The 22,365-nt window shown below is 38.7% G+C and overlaps 1 protein-coding gene across 2 annotated transcripts in view; it reads right to left on the reverse strand.

The window, feature by feature from the left end:
- Positions 1-16,420: 16,420 nt before the first annotated feature.
- The window catches only part of HAT1 (histone acetyltransferase 1), a 41,623-nt gene continuing 35,678 nt past the window's right edge, over positions 16,421-22,365 (reverse strand). For both annotated transcript variants that reach the window (XM_016204650.2, XM_087819775.1), the window contains exon 11: positions 16,421-16,865. In XM_016204650.2, the coding sequence (XP_016060136.1) occupies positions 16,698-16,865 (168 nt within the window). In that variant the 3' untranslated portion in view covers positions 16,421-16,697. The remainder of the gene's footprint in view (positions 16,866-22,365) is intronic.

Here is a 22,365-nt window from a genome sequence, read left to right on the forward strand (position 1 = left end):
TAACAGCCCAGTATTTGTCCTATCCCAATTATAAAAGTGAAGAAATTAAAGCTTCACATAGGTTAACTAACATGTCCAATGTTCTATAACTAGTAAGCAGCAGCCTCAAAATTCAAACCTAAAATAGTCTGACTTGAAAACCCACAATCTTAGCTACTGTTATTCAGCCTTCCTCATACTACTTTTATAATCAGAAAAATATATATATTTTTAATCTTCACCAGAGATATTTCCCCCCCATTGATTTTTAGAGAGAGTAGGAGGGAGGGAGGGAGGGAGGGAGGGAGGGAGGGAGGGAGGGAGGGAGGGAGGGAAGGAGAGAGAGAAATAGAGAGACAGATAGAGATAGAGAAAAACATCAATGTGAGAGAAATACTTCAACTGGTTTGCCTCCTGCTGCCCCCCCAGCCCTCCGCCTCTCTGCAGCCCGTCTTACTTGTCCTTCAAGGCCCAATTCAACTTTCATTTCTTCTGTGAAGTGATCACCCCAGCCCCAAATTATTTTTCCTTCCTCTTATTCCCAGAGCACGATTACAATGCTTGCATTGTTATATGTATTAGGCTAGGCTTCCTTCTCCAATTAAACTAAAAACTATATAACCCAGTTCAGAAGTCACCTCCATATGAAACTGCAGACTACTACCCCCAAACCTTCCGGTTCTCTCTCTTCATTACCATTATCCCTGTTCTTTGACCTTGCTGGGACTTCTTATCTTAGAACAACTCCTTTTCTCCCCTACACTACCAGCCTCTTATTTTTTTTTACTTCTATACTCTAGATTATTCATTGTAATAATGGACCCAGAAACAAACAATACAGAGAAGGTCATGTCCTTAGGAAACTTCCAGCCCCTAGAATTCATTAATTTAATCCCCCTCTTGCCGGCCCCTCCCGTTCTCTTACTCCCTGGTCTTTCCAGTGCATCCATCTGGAAAATTCCAATCAATCCAACTACCCTCACTCTTTTACACACAAGATGATGTGCATTTGGAGAAAATCACACAGTAGCAATGAATGGGGCCACTACAAATACACTGTCTTTAATTTCACTTGGATTTCAAAAGTGGAGGGCAGTACTTCCAGTTTCCCTTATCAGTTTTTTCTCCTCTTTACCAATCTCTTACCTCCTTTCATCTCTAATCTCTGCAAAAATGTATAGAAAGAAATAGAAGTCTTTGGGGGATGAGGAACTTCTTCAATTTTCTGTCCTTTCTCCCACATGAAAAACTATCTGCATGCACATTTATCATTTCCTCCAATCCTAAGGGAGCAGGAGTCTGGTATCTCCACCCCTTCTCACACACATGCCTCAGCTGTCACATTCCGGTGGTCCCCAAGTCCTGTATATTCTACTGTGAAAAGTAGCTATCTTCGACTTCTTATCTCCCATGGCTACACTGCTTAAACTTCAAGCACTTCTTTTTTTAGATTTCTTCCCTTCCCCCACTCCAACCTCTTTCCCCTCCTAATAATCTCTAATAAATATGACTCACAATTTAATTCAAATTACCTGGAATTAAATTCTTGCAGATGCCAAAAAGAGTATGAAGAAGTAAAGCTGCCTTAAATTATTCTTGGAGGTAGATAGATGAGAGAGAGAGAGTGAGAGAGAGAGAGAAAGAAAGGGAGTAAGAAGGAAAGGAATAAAGTTACTATCTTGGCCTATCATGTGAAGACAATTGACATTCTGAGATAGTTCATCTTTAGGCTTGCCATATGACTTCTGTGCACAAATATTTCTATAGGAGGTCCCACTCTAAAAGGTCTTTCATTCACATTATATGCAGATACTGTGCTCCCTAAAAGGCTCTTGTTACCTTATCTCTTGCTTCCAAGAGACTGATCTGTCCCTTCCAATGTCACTACTCATAGTTTCTACCCATAGAGAAACAAGCTGTAACAGCCTCTTAACTCAGTATGTTTTTAATGAGTTTAACTTCAGGCCAGGTACTGTGCTTGTTAAGACACAGCTCAACAATAATTAACAATTTAGTTAGGAGTGCTACAGTGAGAAAACATTGGTAACTACTATATATAGGGCATATGTTACTAAAGCTACAGCGAGCTAGAGAGTCACAAGGAAAACTTCATGCCCTTCTTAAGAGGTTAAAAAATGTCTTCTTCCTATTTTCCAGGAGGAAAAGATGCACATAGATGTTCATGATAAATCTGAGCACATAAAGACTGATAGTAGATTGAGGTACGTCACCCTAAATGGGTGAAAAGGAGGAAGAGAAAGCAAAGAGGAATCTTCATAAATTTACTCTTCATTTTCAAATTGGGGGGGGGAGCAGGCAGGTGGTGCAGGAAACCTGTCTGTAGTTTAAAACTATGAATATTCCATAAAAGAAAACTTTCCCCATCACTAAAAACCTCTTCCTGATGACACATTTTTCCTTCCTCTTCCAATGAGAAGATCCCTCTCTTAGTTGTTGCAGCACTGTGGGGTACAGTGGGATGGGTTATAGGAACCAATAACCAGGCCTCGCTTCCCTAGAGTAGCTTTCCCAAGATCGTCTGAACCACCAGTTTGTCAAAATCATAAGTGACATAAAAGATTAATATGTTATTTCTGTAATCTGCAACGAGATTATATATATATACGTATATATAGAGAGGTACCTAAGTGTGTATATAATATGTGTGCATGTTTTGCTTCCTCCTCTATCTTGACTGTCTCCCCAGATCCTCTTCACCATTCCCTGCAGTGCACAAAAAAGAAGTCTAACTGCCATTATTTCTTGTCAAAAGAGGAAACAGAAAAAGTAACTTGATTAGTAAATAGAGTTTGGAATGGAGCCCAGACCTTAAGAGATGTAAATTGGTGTTCTTTTCACAGGGCTGCACTCTCATGTTGACCTCCAGTCTTCCATTCAACCAGTTCAAAATACTGCCTACATCACCTTCCCTTACACTACTCTCACCTCATATCTTCCTCTGGCTCCCTACTCACCTCCACTAACTGAAATACTGAGGTTTATCTGCCTACCAACCTCCTTCCTCTCTAAAAACATTCTCCTCTTTGCTTGTCACACACGCACATGCATCATACTCATCCTATCTGCACACTGACTTTTATGGAGAGACCATGCCATTGCAGTGCACAGGAATGAGGCTTAAAAAAAAAAATCAGTCATGTTCAAATGCCCATTTTCTCTCTTACAATCTGTGTGACTAGTTTTATTAACCTCTCTGTCTCACTTCTCTCATCTGCAAACAGGGAATAATGCCTAATTCATTGGGTTTTATAAGGTAGCTAGCATATGTAATGTGCTTAACACAGTGTCATGTGCTATAAGATACATTATAAACATAGCTATTTACTATAAAGATAATATTTACCTCACAGGAGTTATTCCTACATGCCTGACACCTAGGGTAGTCTCTCAAAATATGTTAGTAACCCCTCTTTCCCCACCCTTGGAAGAACTTCCTAGTTCTTTCCAACAAAGATTCAAAAAGTAGTTCAAATCCAACAAGGGTTTCCCTAATTCGGCTGCAGAAGTATTTGCACATTTACTAAAATTTCACCTCTCACACAAGGATAACACTTACTGACAGCTACCCAGACATAATTTCTCCTCTTCTTAACCTTAAGTCACTGTAAGAACATAACCACATTTTCCAGGTTCCCCCCAAGGACGTGCTGTATCGCGCCAATGGCTGCAACAGATACAGGTGTGCCCTGTCTGTGGCAACTCGGCGTCCCGGCGCATTTGTCACCTCCGGCTCATCGCCCGCAGCCGGAATAAGTTTGCTCCGCTAGTCAGACAACTGAGGCGGGCGAAGCAAACTTCAGACAACGTCCCATAAATCTCAAGGAGTGACTGCCAATAGATGCCACGCAGTGACGCGGTCTAGGCGAGCGACAAGTGAACAAACGTGTAGTCTGTTCCTGCGGCACGTCCATGTGTCACCGCGTGTGCCTGCGCGTTTCCGAGAACTGAAAGTACATTCGTGTGCGCCGCGATGTCTTAGCGCGAGCGTGTATCCCTTTGAACCCGAGTTCACAGCGAGTGAGCGACGGCGCGAAGCCCCCGAGGCTGTCCTCCAGGCGCTTACCTCTGCGGACGAGCAGGTGGACGCCGCTGGGCGCCGCCATGTTGGCGCCGGTCACGTGGCGTGAGCGCTCGCTCGCGGCCCCGCCCCGCCCCGCCCCGCCCAGCCCCGCCCCGCCCGCGGGAGCGGTCCAGTCGCAGCCCTGCGGAAAACTGGAGGCGCCGAGACCGCCCGAGGGGAGCGCGCGTGCGCGCGGGGGCCTGACTGCGGGAGCCCCGGCGGCGGAGCGGCTCCGGCACCGGGGCCAGCGAGGGAACCCGCGGCTACCCGAGCCCGCTCCCGCCGCGAGAGGCGGGCTCCAGCCGCGGTTCGCGCGCTCGCTCTGAGCCCCGGCGCCCAGGTGGGATGGAAGAAGCCTATCAGGTAAGCGTGGCATCCAATATTTGTAGCATCAACATTTTGGTGCATGGAGACGTGAAGTTGGGAGGAAAAAATAAAGCACAATCGGCGTACAACATAGCACTTTGCATTGCTTGTCCCTTGGTTGCAGATTATTTCCTCGGATTCAATTGGACGGTAAAATTTGGTTCAAAGTCATCAACTGCCCCTTGGCGGTCCCATAATCTACATTACTCAGCAGAGACCAGACAAGACAGGATTTATGTGCAGCTGCAGAATCTATTCTGGGTACTCCAGTGGGTATGTTCTGGGGACTTCTCATTTGCCAAGGACAACTCCCCCTCACCTCCCGCCCCCCGCCCCCCGCTTGGCTGTATTAACTGGAATCTTAATCCTAAATTTGACTTTTAAGAATGAGAGGATGACGTCTTCTGATTTCGCTGCCAAAAGATGCAGCCTACAGAAGGCCAATTGTGAGTCAAGGGAGGGAGCTGATGTATCCCTCGCGATGACAGTGCCCATTTGTACCAAATTCACTTTTCCTCTATCTGCGTTCTGGAGCAGATTCCATCCTGCCATGGGCCAGGTATTATTCATCTTGGTAGCCTGGTTTCCAGCAAAGAACTGGCATACGAGGAATGTCTAATGAAGGAATTGAACTCTCCATGGAACCTGTCAAACCAAGAATGTAACAGTTTCCCAGACTTTTAATGCAAGGCTTCTTGGTAAATGTGTTTCCTAATTAATTTTTAATAATTTAATTTAATTGTACCCTCAGTGAAAAATCCAGACAATTCAGGAAGGATTCAAGGAAAAAGTGCAAGTCCCCATCCTCACCCTGTGTACACTACACAGTTCCACTCTCCAGATGCAACCCCTGTGTGCATCATTCCATGCCTTTTACAGGCAAATATGTGCAAATATTTTAAATGGAATCGCAGACTTATTGTTATGACTTGTTTTTTCCATTCATCATAAACATCAAATCTCAGAACACTTAGCTTGAGCTCATTCTTTTTAATAACTACATAGTCCTGATATTTTTACTTTTAAAGAGAGTGAGTTTTGGCAGTTCATTAGAGGACTCATGCTGTACTTCTTGGAGACCCAGTTTCGGATGCTTTTGGGTCACCTTGAAAGATAAAGAGAAATAATGTTTTCTGCTGAGGTAGATAAGCTGTGCAAGGATGAGAATGAAAAGTACCCCTACAGGTTACTTCAAGCCCCACCTTTTTCAAACTCAGATCAGTTCCAGGGAGAGGGTTTTTGAATATGGTAAATCTGCTCTCTATAACTGAAGCCAACAATCTGAGTGCAACAGAGGAGCCTGAGAGTTAGCAGGGCACAGCGTCTCAGGAAGTGTGCAGAGAAAAGAAACCTAGAAGCCCCCAGTGAAAGTCCAAAAGGCATTTAGCCCAATTTCAAACACATCTTAAACAGAACACGCGTTCACATGATTTAGGTCAGCCAACGTAGGGGAAACAATTGCACAGTTTATTCCCCTGCAACTAGAAGGGAAGGGAAAAGGAAACACTGTGACGACTCAGGGGGCACCAGCATAGTGGAATCCCCGGTTAATTCAGCATAAAGTGTGGTTATCTAAGACCAGGGAGAAATAAAGCAGCAGTACATTGCACAGGTGATAGCTCATCCCCTGATCCTTGATTTGGCTTCTGTCATAGCACATCCTTCTGCTATTAGGATGAAAAGCTGCCAGCATATGTCTTCCTAAATCATCCGTTTATGAGATATATGCATACTGACCAATAGGATCAAGGGCTAGACCATTGATAATCTGAGACCCCTTACAATTCTAACATTCTGTGATCCTGGGCATGCAGGACATTAGGCTCTCATCTAGACAAGTAAAAACTGTGACTCACTACTCCATTTCTGCCCATCTTCCTACCTGTGAAATTAAAGTTAATTATATTGCGGCACCTCACTCACTTGAACTCCCTCCATTATTCAGATTTTGTACTTGGGTTTCCTGAATAAAAGTTGAATAACTTTTCAAAACCAGGGTTCAAGAAATAAAGGATGATTTCTTAATACCTTCAGTTTCTGTGTCCAAAAATTCATTCTTTGATAGTAGAACATTTTTATTAATCATGATTATTGTTATATACGTCTTTTACCTTGGTTTTTAAAAGATCATGTCTTATTAGAATCTTTTAAAATCTGTATATCATTTTTTATAATAGAAATATATCAGAAATAAATTCTAATATTTATATTTTTGAAGTCAGTTTTACCTTTCTCCTACTTAATGATATTTTATTATAGACTTATACCATATAACTTTTTCGTAAGTTGTATATAGTTTGTGATAATATTTAAATTATATCAGTTTCTGTAATGTATGTATTGAATTTATAATTCACATTTATGTTTTTTAAAATGCTCTAGGGGATTAAGTGACATAAAATCCGTTAAAAATAAATGTTGCTTTGTAATACTCATTTTGTAACTTGTTTCACAAGTTTAAATTTTAAATACTCATTAGGATTACCTACAATGCAAGATACTTAAAAACATAGACCATAAAATGAAGACTAAGGTGTTTACATTATCTATGAAAGAAAACTGTTATATATGAACATGTAAAACTAACTGAAAAAATGTGGCATTGTTTACTGGGCACAGAGCAGGTTCTATGGCCTATTAGGTAAACTGGTGCCCTGGGACCTGCATAGCTTCCGTGGGACTGTCATCTAGCCTTCATTCACCATTCCTGACCTTGCTTATCAGTTTGCCATCTGAATCAGAAAAATTAGCCTTTTGATTTGATTTCAGGATCATTTCTTAGCATTTTACTCTATAGCTTGAAAAGAGTATTTCCAATCCTGCTCAATAATTTGTCCAATTTTAGTATGAGGAAATATTTTTATTTATTTACATTTTTAAAGTCAAATGTTCTTTCCAGGAACTAGGAGTCCTGCGTAAGTATAATATGCACATACAATAGGGACCTCTCTCTGTAGCTGATTGGATGCCTCTAAAGTTAGGATCCAGCTTCAATGATTATATGTTCAAGCAGAAAGTTTCAATGGCGCTCTTTTAGCCAACTTGCTGGCCGAATGTCATTTCCTATACCAATCACTTGAGACAATAATGGATATGTTACAATTATGGATATGAGATAATAATGGGTAATCTAGGGGTAAACTTAGAGAAAATGTAAATGCTCCATTTTTTTAAGAAAAGTAATGTCATATACAAGGCAGTTGTTAAATCATGTGGGTTTCTCCTCATGCTTGTGCCCTTTGCTTGATTTATAGTTCCCAAGAGGGAGCCTGGATGAGAGGAGAGGGGATTTAGTTGTATGTGACCTTCATGCCTCTCCCATTTTTTTTGTCTAATGACATTTTCTCAGTCATATATCCCTATACAAATGAACTTTAAGTCCCACTCCCTTCTAACAAGATTGCTCTACCTGAGCCCCTCTTACATTGAAATTCTGAAGATTTCAGGAATCTGTAGTCATGTATAGACCTAGTCCAAATTGGCAGTTTTTCAGGGTAAGCAGAGTAGAATGGGACCAGACAGGGCTAACTTCGTTGCAGGTTAAGACCAATACATTGTCCCAAGGGAGTTGTTCTCAGGCCCAGTCTGGCCCATATTTTTTCAAGCTGGTTCAGCCCACTGGCTTGAAAGATATTTTGGGAGATTGTAAGCAGAAATCATGCTGCAGCAACAGCCTATCCCGTTGGAGCAGTTGCCCACCTGGAATGGTTGGCAGGGGTCAAGGGAGGCAAGGCATGGGACCGCTATAGGGAGGATGGGGTAGGTGGACCCAGACCTCTCTCACTGATGCCTCCGAATTTTCTGATAATACTTCTTGCCTTGGTCAAAGACGGCTTCGGACCTGTGCTGGCTCAAGTGGCAAGGCTTCCCTGACCTCATCTCTTGGAACTGGCTCTGCAGGAAGCTGGATTAAAGCAGAAGTGTGCATTTGCCCCATGAAATTTAAATAGAAGTGTGTACCATAATCGACTGCCATCTATTCTCAGTTAGTAATCCCTGGGAAAGTAGCACCTGCTTAAACACTTCTGGAGAATGAAGCATCCATCCACAGTAAGGAAGAAAGGCAGAAAGTTTCCAAGAGAATTCAGTGATCCATCAGCCAATCAATAAATACTTAAGTGCCTACACTAGGCTCCAAGGAGATATATTATTTTTGTTCTTAGAAACTAATTGGAAAGCTGAGACTAATATGCTCACATGGTTGCCCATAGAGAAAAACCAAACACCTCTGAGACTCTAAGCCCTATGGGAGCAACGCCAGGAATGAGGGGTCACAGATTCTGACTATCTCTGGCTGCTGAGAACTGAGAAAAATGATGAACTCTAATTATATACGTTCCCAGGAAATCGCACCTATTTAATCTCCTCACTCCCTGCAAAGATGAAGGTGAGAGGAAGGGAAATATGTTTCCTTTAGCACCTCCAATCCACACTTGTAAGAGAAGAGAAAGGAAAATGCTCTTGCGCGCTTCTTGGAATTATTTTTAAAGTGTTTTGGTTTTACTTTTCTGTTTACATGTGTATGTAATATGTGCTCTTTAAAAACCTTTTGCCCTGGCCGGGTGGCTCAGTAGATCGGAGCATCATCCCCTACACCAACAGGCCATGGATGTGATTGCTGGTCAGGGCACATACCTAGGTTGCAGGCTCCGTCCCCGATCAGATCACGTACAGGAGGCAACCGATGGACCTTTCTCTCTCACATTGATGTTTCTCTCTCCCTCCTCCTCTCTTGAGAATCAATAAAGACATATCAAGTGAGGATTTAAAAAAAAATTTTAATACTGAAATGTATAATATAGAAAGTAGTAGTCCCCCCAAAAAGCTTTCTCCAGGTAATCACTGTTCACAAGTTGATACATATTCATCCAAATTTTTTTCTTCACATAAACCATTTGCTGGACTTCCTAAAGGAAGGTGCCTATTTTTACCATTACCAGCCCCACATCTATATAGAATAAAAGCCAGCAGACTACGCGAGCCACATGCAAAGGGGCAGGAACGCACAGTGTGACCTGTCTTTCTTGCAGTCTGTTGTGCCCTCTCTTCCCCTTGCCTTCACTCGGGCTCCTCCTCTGTGATTGCTCTCACCCTGCTTTAATATTCCTCACTGTACTATGTGTGTTTTTCTTTCCCTCCTCAAGTGATGGTACATTCCTGGTTACCTTTTCATGTTTTTCCATCTCTGCTTATTTTTTGGCTGATTTATGGTTCTGCATTTGCTCTTTAATTCTTAGTGTCTTTGAGGAAAAATATATGGTCCTGTAAGATTGTGTGAGGCCAGTTCATAGAAAAATGTTTGACCATTAATGTCAGAGGTTGAAAATATTTGTGATTTTGCCCGGCTGGGCGTGGCTTAGCGGTTGAGCGTCGACCTAGGATCCAGGAGATCGAGGTTCGATTCCCGGTCAGAGCACATGCCGGGGTTGCAGGCTCGATCCCCAGTCGGGGGCCTGCAGGAGGCAGCCGATCAATGACAACTCTCATCATTGATGTTTCAACTCTCTCTCCCCCTCTCCCTCTCTCTGAAATCAATAAAGATCTATTAAAAAAAAAAAAACACATCCCTTCACCCTTTAAAAAACACGTATGTATATATTTGTGATTTTGATATATTTCCTGCCTATCAGCATGAAACGATACTCCTTGGTCAGTAACAGTTATGCAAAACACACTGCAGTAAGAATCTCCAGAGTGGAGATTATGAAATAACAAGGGATTTTAATAATAGAAAAGAAAACTAGCTGCATGTCCCTTTCTCCCCTCCCACTCTCCGCCCCCACTCTCCCCAAACTGGCTGACAAACTAAGCAGTAGTGCATTTCTTAACTTCTGCTTGCCTCTCACTCAGCACACTCTATATTCAAGACTGAAACTGTTGGAACAATCAACAGGGCAGATGCTGCCTCGACCTCTCTTCCCATTGAGCTGAGCTCCTCTGTGCTCACCCATCCACTTTAGCCCAGAGAATAACCTGTCTGGAGAGCATTCTCCTCATCTGAAGCGCACACAAACATCTTTGCATTTTCTTTTGCTTGATAAAGGATAAAAGAAGAAAAGCGGCAGCTGCTCTAATAGCAGACAGCAAACAAGCCTCACTGTGGTGGTCCCACAGCCTTCACAAAGGGGATTCAGAGAACTAGGCAAACAAACTGTACAGCCCAAGACCGCCACACAGATTCACCTGCCAAAATTATTAATTAAAAATCTAAAGAACTGTCCAGGTGAACTGAGGGTCTAACCAAAGCACGTTTTCCAACTGGCCTTTTACTACGATGGAAGAGAGGGAATAGTTGAAGAACTAGAAAGAGCTTCAAAGATCACCTAATCCAACTCTTAACTCTACCTCTTCCAATTTTAAGATACAGGTAGGCCCAGAAAGGTTAGAAGAGAGAAGATTTACCCCTGTTCCAGCCTGTGTACACTATAGCACTGCAGGTCTTATTTTTTTTACAAGACATTTATAAGGCGCTTGCATCTTATGCACAATAACTCTTCAGATCCTCATAAGAGATGGCATTACATTTTTATTGTATTATATTTCTCCACAGGGTTAATAGAAAGCCCCCAAATTATGACATAAAAATCTTTAAAGCTTTGGTTTTACACTTGGTGTCAATTGATTCATAGAATCAAAGATGGGGACAGTTTGTTTTTGGTAGCCAAATGAAGTGGAGTAAACTATGATTCCTTTGAGAATCAGTTTCCAAAGAAAAGGATTGAGTATTGCTTTTATTTATTTTATTTTTTAAGAAAGCTCTTCACTATCTTTTCTCTTGGTGAGTTCTGCTTCTGAAAGTCAGGCTGAGCAGTCTCACTGTATAAAGATGCCACTTGTTTTCTTCAGATAAACTTATTTTACAATTTCCCTTGGTTTACAGTTGTATATTATTTTACAATTATGTGGAGCTTCAGTTGCTGAACAATATATTACTTAAACATAATTTTATTTCAAAGTAACACATAGTTTTTAAAAACATGCAATTGTAACAAGGTTTGCAATGAAAAGCAAGTCTCCCATCCCACCTTTCTGCAGTCTGACTCCACTCAACCACTTTGAACTGTTTTTGTTTCTGGTTCTGCTCAAAGTCATGCCAACTGTACTTTATTATATTTGGACTCTGGCTTTCTTGTACACTTTTTTTTCTTCTGGAGTTAATAATTTTCTATTCTAATTTGGACCAATTACTTCCTTGGACACGCAATTCAGTTGCCATGCTCACATTTCTTTTTATTGGAATCAGATTAATTTTACTATTTCTTGGACTCCACATCTTACATGCTCTTTGATTTCACCTTCATGCTGCTAAAATAGATCTACAGGTAACTTAACCAGAAAATGTGTGAAGTAAGTTTTCTGGTTTCTTAGGTTTCCAAAACTACCGTTGTTTTGCTCTCAAACTTGATAGTTTGGATATAGGATTCTAGATTCAAAATAATTTTCCATCAGAGCTTTGAAGACATTGTTCCATTGTCTTTTAGCATGAAGTATGGCTGAGAAGTCTAATGCTATTTTAATTCCCTCTGCTCTCCCAGGGTTTCCCCTCTGAAACCACTTAGAATCTTTATTTTATGCTCAGTGTTTTGAAATTTAATAATTTAGTCTATCTGAGGATCTTTTTAGGTTAAGTGGTACAGTGGTTAAGAATGCAAGTGAATTGTATTGCCTGGGCTAAAATCCTAGTTCTGCCACTTACTATGTGACCTTGGGCAAAATAACCTCACTTAATATTACCGTGTGCGTCAGAGGGTTGTTGTGAAAACTGAGATAACTGATCCAAGTGCTTAGCAGATAATAAGCACTCAGTGGATGTTAGTGATGATTTTTTTAATATATATTTTTATTGACTTCAGAGAGAGGGAGGGTGAGAGATAGAAACACCAATGATGAGAGTAGGGCTGCCTCCTGCACGCCCCAACTGGGGATCAAGCGTCCAACCCAGGCATGTGCCTTGACCCGGAATCGAACCGTGATCCTAGGTCGATGGTCAGCTCCTGAGCCACGCCGGCCGGGCAATGGTGATTTAAGCTTGCTCAGCCTCCAGTGAGCACTTCTAATTTGAAGATTCATTTCTTTACTCCTAAGGCATTATCCTCTCATTCTTTGATAATGTCCTTCTGTTTGCTTTTCCTCTCTGAAATGAAAATAAGCTGGCTATCAGATTTCCCATATTGATTTATTTCTTCTATTTTCTCTCTTTTTGATGTCCTGGGAAATTTCTTCAACGTTATACCCCAAGTTTCTGCTGCTTGAATTAGAAAAGCCGTTTTAAATCTCTTAAGAGCTCTTTCTTATTCATTGATTGTTCCTCTTTCATAGTCTGCTTCGTATATGCAGTATCTTTTCTTTCCAATTATTTTGAAAACTTAAAACATGTAGAAAGTTTGAATCATACAGTGAACACCTATATATACTTTCCACCTAGATTCAACAATTTAAAAAAATTTGTCACATTTGCTTTCTCTGTATCTATAGATATGCCTATGCATATATATATATCCCACCTACACAAATATGCTTTTTTTCCTGGACCATTTGAATGTAATTTGTAGATGTCATGACTCTGATCCTAAGTACTTAAAACGTGACTCCTAGGAATAAAGACATTCTCCTACACAATTACAATGATATTATTACAACTATGAAAATTAACAAAATTCCGTATCATCTAATAGAGTCCACAGATTTATCTGTTGTCTCAAATGAGTGCAAAATCTAAAATGTAAAGCGTCATACCCTTTCACTCAGTGATTCCATCTCTGTCTTGCATACACACTCCCACATGGGGTCTATACAAGAATATTCAGCACTACTTGTAAGAGCAGAAGACAGGAAACAACCTGCATGTCCATTAATAAAGGATTGGTTTGAACACAGTGAAATCAAACTGGAATATCACACTATGGAATATTAGAATGAAGGTGTTTAGGACTGAAGTGTTCTAATATGTAGTAATAACAATATGAGTGCCCAGCTGGTGTGGCTCAGTGGTTGAGCATCGTCCCATGAACCAGGAGGTCACAGTTTGATCCTGTCAGGGCACATGCCCAGGTTGCAGGCTCGATCCCCAGCAGGGGTGTGCAGGAGGCAGCCGATCAATGACTCTCATCATTGATGTTTCTATCTCTCCCTCTCTCTTTCTCTCTCTGAAATCAATAATAATAAAAAATAATATGAGTAAAATTTAACTGGAAGATTCTGAGTACTGAATATAGTATATCATCATTTGGATGTTTGCAGACTGATAACTCTGAGGGGGAAAAAAGAAACTGGTAAAAGAATTGCGTCTGGAGAAGTGAATTGGGTGACTGGAAGGAAAGGCAGTTTACTTCTCATCAAAAGCTCCTACTCATTTTGAATTTTGTACTATGTCCATGTTATATAATAAAAAGTGCTTAAAGTGGAAGAATATTCAATCCCATGTAGCAGTGGCTCTCAGGGGTGATTTTGCCTGCCAGAGGACAGATGGCAACGCAAGAGAGATGTTTGGTTGTTACAACTGGAGCTGGGGGTAGTGCTACTGGCATGTAGTGGGTAGAAGCCAGGGATGCTGTTAACCAGCTCACAGTACACAGGTCAGCCCCACACAACAAAGAATGATCTGACCCAAAATGTCAGTATTGCTGAGGTTAAAAAACCCTGCTGTAGAGCAATTCTGGATGAAAACGTTTGAGAAGAGCTAAGCAAGACTAAAGAAATAAAGCCATGTGCACAGGCCTAAGCATTCAACTCATTGTGCCTTTGAGATAATTCACATTTCTAGCTGTGGAAGATGGTTGGAGAAGTCCAGTATGCTCCTGTCTGCATAGAGTTTATTTCAAATTGGTATAATATCAAGCTTCCATAACCTTGGTTCATGTTAATAATTTAAACTGTTGTAAACATAGTATCTTGACTGTAAGAATGAGGTCAGACTAAAGTTTGTGATTCTACGGCTTTAATCTATAGGTATACTGTTGACCTTTGAACACAGGATTGAACTGCGTAGGTCCACTTATACATAGATTTAAAATTTCTGCATCTAAGTGGACATGCACAGTTCAAAGGCCAACTGTATTTTTAATCCACAGTTGGGAATTTGCATATACAGAGGACTGACTTAGGTTACATGTGGATTTTATTATGTGTGGGTGGTTGGCACCCCTAACCCCTGCATCGTTCAAGGGTCTACTGTATTTGCACATCTGTGCATAGCACATATACAAGAACATGCACTGCAGCATTGTTTGTAATGGAAAATATTGGAACAACCTAAATAATAAGGGACTGGTAGAGTAACTTATGGTATATCCATACAGTGGAATACCATGCAGCCATTAAACAAGATAGCTCCGATGATCTTCAAAAGTTTAAAAAGAGAATAATATATGTGGGAGGTTACCATATGTATATTATATATAAAAAATATATACATATATGCTCACTTATGCATATATCTCTGAAAGATATGCAAGATATAAGAAACAGCAGTTGTATGCCCTTTTGCCTTTTTGTACTATGTGCATACTAATTATATAGACAGTTTTCCCCAAGTGAGTAAAATACACTGTATAATTCCACTGCAACACATAATACAAGAATGAAATGTATATTACAGTAAAGATGTAAACCAATATGGTTTCTACATAAAAGTATGTTGAAAGGTTATTTAGATTGTACTGATTATTTTTTAAACCTCAGAGCTCATCTTTAGGTGTCAATTGTGAATTTTCAATAATAAGTTCAAAATTTAGCTAATTTAGATGGAAAACAATTTGCTTTCATATAGTTTCGGGAAGGATTTTACCCGAACGAGTTTATTCCATCTGTAACAAATTAAGTGTATGTACCTCTCTCTGTCAGAAATCGACAACTTCTATCTATATAGAAGCTTCTGAGAACTACAACACTTTATTCTGAGGGGATGGCTTAGTGCCCTTGCTGAGCTGCTAGCCACAGCTATTGTGTGTCCAAAGAGTACCAGTTACTTTGCTTATCCTATGTTTGAGAGGTATTAATGATGGAAAGCTGATCTAAGGACAAGACAAGTACCTATCTGAGTTGGGATTTTGCCTTAAGCATTGAACAAATTGGATTTTAAAAGTTCAAGTTACATTCCATTTTTGAGGTTATATATATATAATAAAACCTTACTTACTGGCACACATAAACACCAAGCTCTTTTATGATTCTGTGTGAAGCAGTTTATACTCTACTTCAATGAAAATAAAGTAACACTATACTAATCAATTTATCATTACTTTTTTTCTTGTTGGACTTCTAACATCTTGGTAAACTTATAGCAAATCACAACAGGTACACACCTCATTTTACACAAGATTTCAATAATGGTGTAAATTGGGTTTTGTTTGTTGTTAATCTTCACCCCAGGATCTTTTTACCATTGAGTTTTAGAGAGGGAAGGGAGGGAGGGAAGGGTAGAAGTAGTTAGGGGGAGAGGGGAGAGAGGGAGGAAGAGAGGGAGAGAGAGAGGGAGGGAGGGAGAGAGGGAGGGAGGGGGGAGAGGGACACACCAATTGGTTGCCTCCTGCACCTGCCCCGACGGGGTCCGGGGATCGAACCTGCAACCTTTCAGTCCAAGGCTCTAACTACTGCACCACAGCCAGGTGTAAATTGGATTTTTAGAAACGGATTTTTATCTTATTATCTTACATTACTATTATTTATAAAATGTTTATGCTAGAACTTCTAAATTATCTTCAAATATTTGATGCCAAATTTAGATTTTAGGCTGTATCTAGTCTCTTCTCTTTTTTACCCACCCTACCCCCAACAAGTGGTTAACAGGAGTTTGCTTAAAACAAAACAAATCTATACCAGGAACATTTCTACTTAGAAAAAGATTATTAGGAAGACCTCAAAGAAATGTGTTTTAAAGGTGCTAGATGTAAAATTTTGGAAGCAAAGTGTAGAAAGAATAATAAAAGCTTAAAACCTAAAATTTTTAACAAGACTGAAAAGTTTAACCATAAATGTTTAAGAATCATATCACACTTTAACAATCACAACTAAGCATTTATTATACTGTTTAAGAAGGGAAGCAATCGCAGTAGTATTTCAGAAGCTGTATCTTTTTTTAAAATGTAATATATGCTCATAGACTCTAAATAGTATTTTAAAATATACAATCTCTCCAAAAGAAAATATTCAACTAAAGATAGATAACTTTTAATGTAAGTAAAATGTTACAAGATTTTAAAATTAACTATCATATATTTCACAACACAATGTACAGAAATTTGCAAACTTCCTGTGCAGAGCAGTATAATCTTTACTCTTGAGCAAGGCGTTCAATAACACGTCGGTAATCTTCCACAAGTTCCTGAAAGCTTTCTTCCAGCTGTTCATGTTGCATGCTTATTTCTATTTGGTTCATCTGGTTTGTCAGTTCTTCTGGTCTGAGACACTTTCTCATTTTAGCAAGATCTCTCTGCTTTTTCTGAGCAACAAACACAATTATTGGTTAGACTAAGAAAGCTGATATGTTCTTTTATATTCTTAGAATTTTAAGTCTCCAATATTAAAAATAAGAGTGGTAGGAATATGCCCAAATTTGTCCTATACAGTTTTCTTTTTAATGAAGCCTAAACATAAAGTTAACCACACATTACAATCCCTCTAAAAGGAGTTAACCAGAAGACCTGGAATTTGTGTTAATTGATGGTAAATACAGGTATGTGACTAACAGCCCTCTTGCCAAAGCATAAAAAATAACTGTGTAGACATCCAAATATTTCTTTAATAAATAAAATACATTAACCTAAGACAACTGAAATTAAGCACTATTATTCTTAATTTCACTATTCAATCATTAATTAATTAATTTTAATTCCAAGATGGTTTCTTCCTGACACTATGCTCATTTCTAAATTCCCTTACCCAGTGATATAGTTATGGACCACATATCAATTTTTAACATAAATTGTTGGAAGAGTTTCAGAAAGATAAACCAAAACCTGTGACACTTTAAGCACTTATTGAGTCTGTACTATTCAGACATACATTATCTTATCAAACCCTCCCTGTTTTACTGAGAAGGAAACCACCACGCTGAGGAGTTTGCAGTAGGGATTTGGTAATGACTTCTAAGCAGGAAGCCATGTCAGAACAATGCTGTATCAATAATGCTGAGGATGGGACTAGAGGACCAAGTTGGCAGCTACTGAAAGAATTCAAGCGACAGATGTTAAAATCCTAGACCAAGTCAGTATAACAGCAGAGATGGAGGGGACAGGGCAGATTTAGGGAAGAAAACATTGGGTGATGTTGGGGGGGGGGGGGGCGGGGAATGAATGACTCCAAGATTCCTGGATGGGTGGAAACTGCAGTAGAGGAAACTTTCTTGCATTTTGGATCAACTGTTCTGGTTTACTATATCAATACTCTCTTACTAGAATATATTATAAAGAGCTCACTTTACATAGAATCCTAACAACCCTATGAGATTAGGTACAATTTTCTTCACTTGGTAGATGAAGAAAAAAAGTGATATAGGGGTTAAATAACTTGTCATAGAGGTAGTAAGCTGAAGAGCCAGTATTCAAACCCTAATGATCTAGTTGGAAGTCTGTATTTTTAGTTCCTATATTTAACTGCCTTTCAAATGATAATAAACCATGACTGCCCCCCCCCAAACCCAGTATCTTAAATCCATCCTAAAAACAAATAAATGTCCCTTAAAGGAAACCCTAATAATTTTGGAATAGTAGGCACATGTGTCATGATCACTACTTAAAAAGCTCAATATTAAGCTAAATTTATAATCACACACTTTTAAAACAAGGTAATAACAATAAAGTTTGAAGATAAGCCTAGACTGAAATACGCTGATACTATAAAAAAATTAGGTTGATACTTGGTCTAAACTGGTGGAGCTAATTAAATGAGGTTGCTACTACTACAATCACAAAGAAAAAAATTAACTTTATTAATACAAGATGCCCTTCTAAAGCAGTGCTTCTCAAATGTGAATGTACACACAGCTTGCTGGGGACCATGTTAAAATGCAGATTCTAATTCAGTAGGTCTGGGGTGGGTGAGAGTTTGCAATTCTAACAAGATCCCAGGTTATGTTAATGTTGCTGATTCACTAACTACATTTTCAATATTAGTTCTAGAGAACTGATGAGAATTCAAATTTATTTCCTAAAGCCAGAAAAGACCGTGTATTCCTTACTCTTCAATAACGTGGATGACAAATGCTTTGTTTCTGCTGTAACAGTGATATTTTTCTGCTGAGAGGCAAGACTGCATCATATAAAGGAACATCTAATTTTAGGAAACAGTTCAGGAACTCAACAGTACTGCATCAAAAATGTATTGTGGCCCGGCCAGGAGTGGCTCAGCGGTTGAGCATCGACCTAGGATCCAGGAGATCGGGGTTCGATTCCTGGTCAGGGCACATGTCCAGGTTGCGGGCTGCAGCCGATCAATGACTCTCTCATCATTGATGTTTCTATCTCTCTCTCTCCCTCTCCTTTCCTCTCTCTGAGATCAATAAAAATATATTTAAAAAAAAAAATGTATTGTGGTATGTGATGGGAATATGAGCTATTTTTCTAAATTGCTAACCAGTTGTAATACTTATTAAGTAATCTAACTCCACTGCTTGAAGATGCTTCCAATCATATTAAATTCTTATATATAGTAGAACCATCATATTAAATTCTTAAATATTTCTAGACTATCAATTCTGTTCCAGATAATGAACAGAATGAATTATGTGTCTATAACTTGTTTTAAATCATGCTATTTTTAACTCTCTGAGAGCTTACTTCTCCAATATATCTCCCCCTTCCTTACCACCTTCAGTTTCTTCACTGTCAATTTTTTTCAGATGCATGTTAGAATATCTATTGTAATTTTAATTGGTATGGCAGTAAATCTATGAATTAAATTCAAGAGCTCTAAGTACCTAGGAATAAAAGATAATTGTAAAACTTCATGGAAAAAATATAAAACTATATATATATAAATTACTCACAAACATGTAAAGGCATGGTTCAATTTTAAAAATAACTATTTTGAGGTATTTTTATTAATCTTTAATATTCCTTAAACTATGTATTCCACTTTGTATATGTATATTTCAAATTAATCTCTTTTTTTTATCCTTACTTGAAGATATGTTTATTGATTTTAGAGAGAGAGGAAGGGAGAGAGAGAGAAATATCGGTTGGTTGTCTCCCAAGCCACCCTGACCAGGGATCAAAGTGAAACCTAGGTATGTGCCCTGACCGGGCATTGAACCTGCCACCTTTTGGTGTAGGGGATAACGTTCCAATGAACTGAGCCACCCAGTCAAGGCACAAATTAATCTTTTAAAAATGTGTAAAAACAGAACTTAAGCCCTGGCCCGTGTGGCTCAGTTGTTTGGAGCGTCATCCTATACACCAGAAGGTGGCAGGTTTGATGCCCGGTCAGGGCATATACCTAGGTTGTAGGCTCAATCTCCGGTTGGAGCACCAGTGAAAGGCGACTGATGTTTCTCTCTCACATAGATGTTTCTCTCTTGCTCCCTCCCTTCCCCTCTCCAAGACCAATTAAAAAAAAAAAACCAACAAAATTTTTTAAAAAAATCTGATTTGGGGAACACCTCTATCTAGCAAAGTAACTACATTAGGAGCACAAAATGAAATACTGAAAGGTAGAACTTAAGATTGGAATAAACAATTCTATGGGCTTCACAATAATTTTCTCCCCAAACAAAAACTTAATTCCTTCATGGTTTATAGCAGTTGATAATTTTTAATTAAGCAAATTAATTAAATATGGTATTAATGTCAATTTATGTTAACATTTGGCTTGTATATGAATCCCCTTCCAGAAAATAATCCTTTCTTCTTGCCTTGTTTTCATGATTTCCAAGAGGGCTTACAAATATTATCTCAAAAATGCCAACACCTCTAAGGGTTCCTTAACTTCCATCTGCTGAACTAGTCTTTTTTGTGAAGTATAGAGATAAGGTTCTTTTGCAAGAATTTTAAAATAATAATGGTGCAGAAGCATTTAAATTCCAAAGACTTCTCAAAAAAATATTTAAAACCCTGGCTGGTGTTGCTCAGTTAGTTGGAGTGTTGTCCCATATACCAAAAGGTCACCGGTTCAATTCCCGGTGAGGGCACATGCCCAGGTTGCAGGTTTGATCCCTGGTCAGGGTGGATACAGGAGGCAATGATTGATGGTTCTCTCACACTGATGTTTCCCTCCCTCTCTTCCTTTTCCTTCCTCTCTCTCTAAAAAAATCAATAAAAAACATTTTAAAAAAAGTACTAAACCTTAGGGAAATTTTTAAAAATATCTTTAAAAACATGCACACTGTATTGTATTTCTTTCTGTTTAGTTCCTCACTATGGAGCTCTGCATTTCCATTGTATAGAACAGAAGCCTTATATACAGCTGTCATCAACAGTCACACAATTTGTAAAATGTAGAACTAGACCTTAAAACCGAGTTTCCTGATTCCAAACCCAATAATATTTTAACACTCATTCTACATTTTATATTAGTAAACCACTTAGGAATTAACATATGCCTGTGAAACAATATAAAGGGTTTAATGCTGAAACCAAGCAGCTGCACCAATTTTCCTTTTTTTGGCCAAATTGTTCAAATTTATCTTTTCTTGAACACCTGAAAATTACTTCTGTTCTAGAAATGGAGTTTCTTTTTGTGCTTTTAAAAAATGATTCTAGTTAATACAAGTTATTTTTATCTCTTCTTGGCACTGATATAAATGAATTATCATCAATGTTTAAAGAACTTTTTAAGTAAGGTACAAGTACTTCTAATGTCTATCCAAGTAATTTCTTAGTGGGAGAATGTGTTTAAGTTGATATGTAAACTTGATCCCTCAAATAAAGGCAGCACAGAATTGGTACACTTTGCTATCAATCAATAAATTATTTCATACTTCAGTAATTAGTGACAATCAAAATTATAATTTTTCATAAAATGTATTATCCCCATTAGGCAGGCATACATTTTAGAGACGTAAAAAAATTCTAAACCACATTCAATATTTGGCAGTTTTATTTCTTAAATAAAATTTTGTATTTGAGAATGCTGTGATAACAAAACAAAGTACACGAATATCAACCAACTTCTTCCATGCCTATAGGACATTTAACTAATTTCTAGTTTTTCCCAAAGTTTGTGGTAGGTTTACTATCCTAAGCATTGTGGCCTTCAAACCAAAGTGGGGGAAGGGGACCCTCAATCTTTCTTGGTTTTCTCAACTGGATAAAATATTGGATAACTAAGTTTATTAAAAAGCACACTGCTGTAAGTAGGGTTAGAACAAGTATCTGAAGAATTTGTAATTTGCCTATGAGCTTTAGTGCAAGAATGATGATAACCATGTTGGATGTTAAGAACCTGAAGAATTTAATAACCAGTTTTTGGTAGGTGAAGTTGTTGGACAGGTAAGGATACTTAATAATATAAAAATCATTATCATTCTTTAGAAATAGAAAATACTTGTTTTTATGAACTACAGAAATTCCCATTATTTGGCATTATTCTGTGAATAGTATTTACACTCAGAATTGTAAGTCCGCTAGTCTGCCTATGTAAAATGTCACATAAATATCTAAGGTGTATAATTCAACAAATTATTTTACTGTACTAAAAACAGTTTTAATATTCTTAAATGGGGGGGGTCACTGGGGAAAAAGGGGACATCTATAATACTTCCAACAATAAAGATAAATTTTAAAAATCGTGATAACATCTAATTATACTGTTCTATATGCCCATATTTTATCATAAAGAAATTTCTAGCCCAAAAATTATTACTTAAAGATCAAAACCTTTGCAAAAAAACCTCTCTACCAATTTTCTGATGTTTCTGAATTGATAAACATCAAAGAATAAAATGCTCCTTTAGGCAATTTCTGGGAAGAGAGATCATTATAATTTATCATGACCTATTATATGCA

This window comes from Miniopterus natalensis, chromosome 8 (assembly GCF_054644295.1).
Source record: "Miniopterus natalensis isolate mMinNat1 chromosome 8, mMinNat1.hap1, whole genome shotgun sequence".
Lineage (NCBI taxonomy): Eukaryota > Metazoa > Chordata > Mammalia > Chiroptera > Miniopteridae > Miniopterus > Miniopterus natalensis.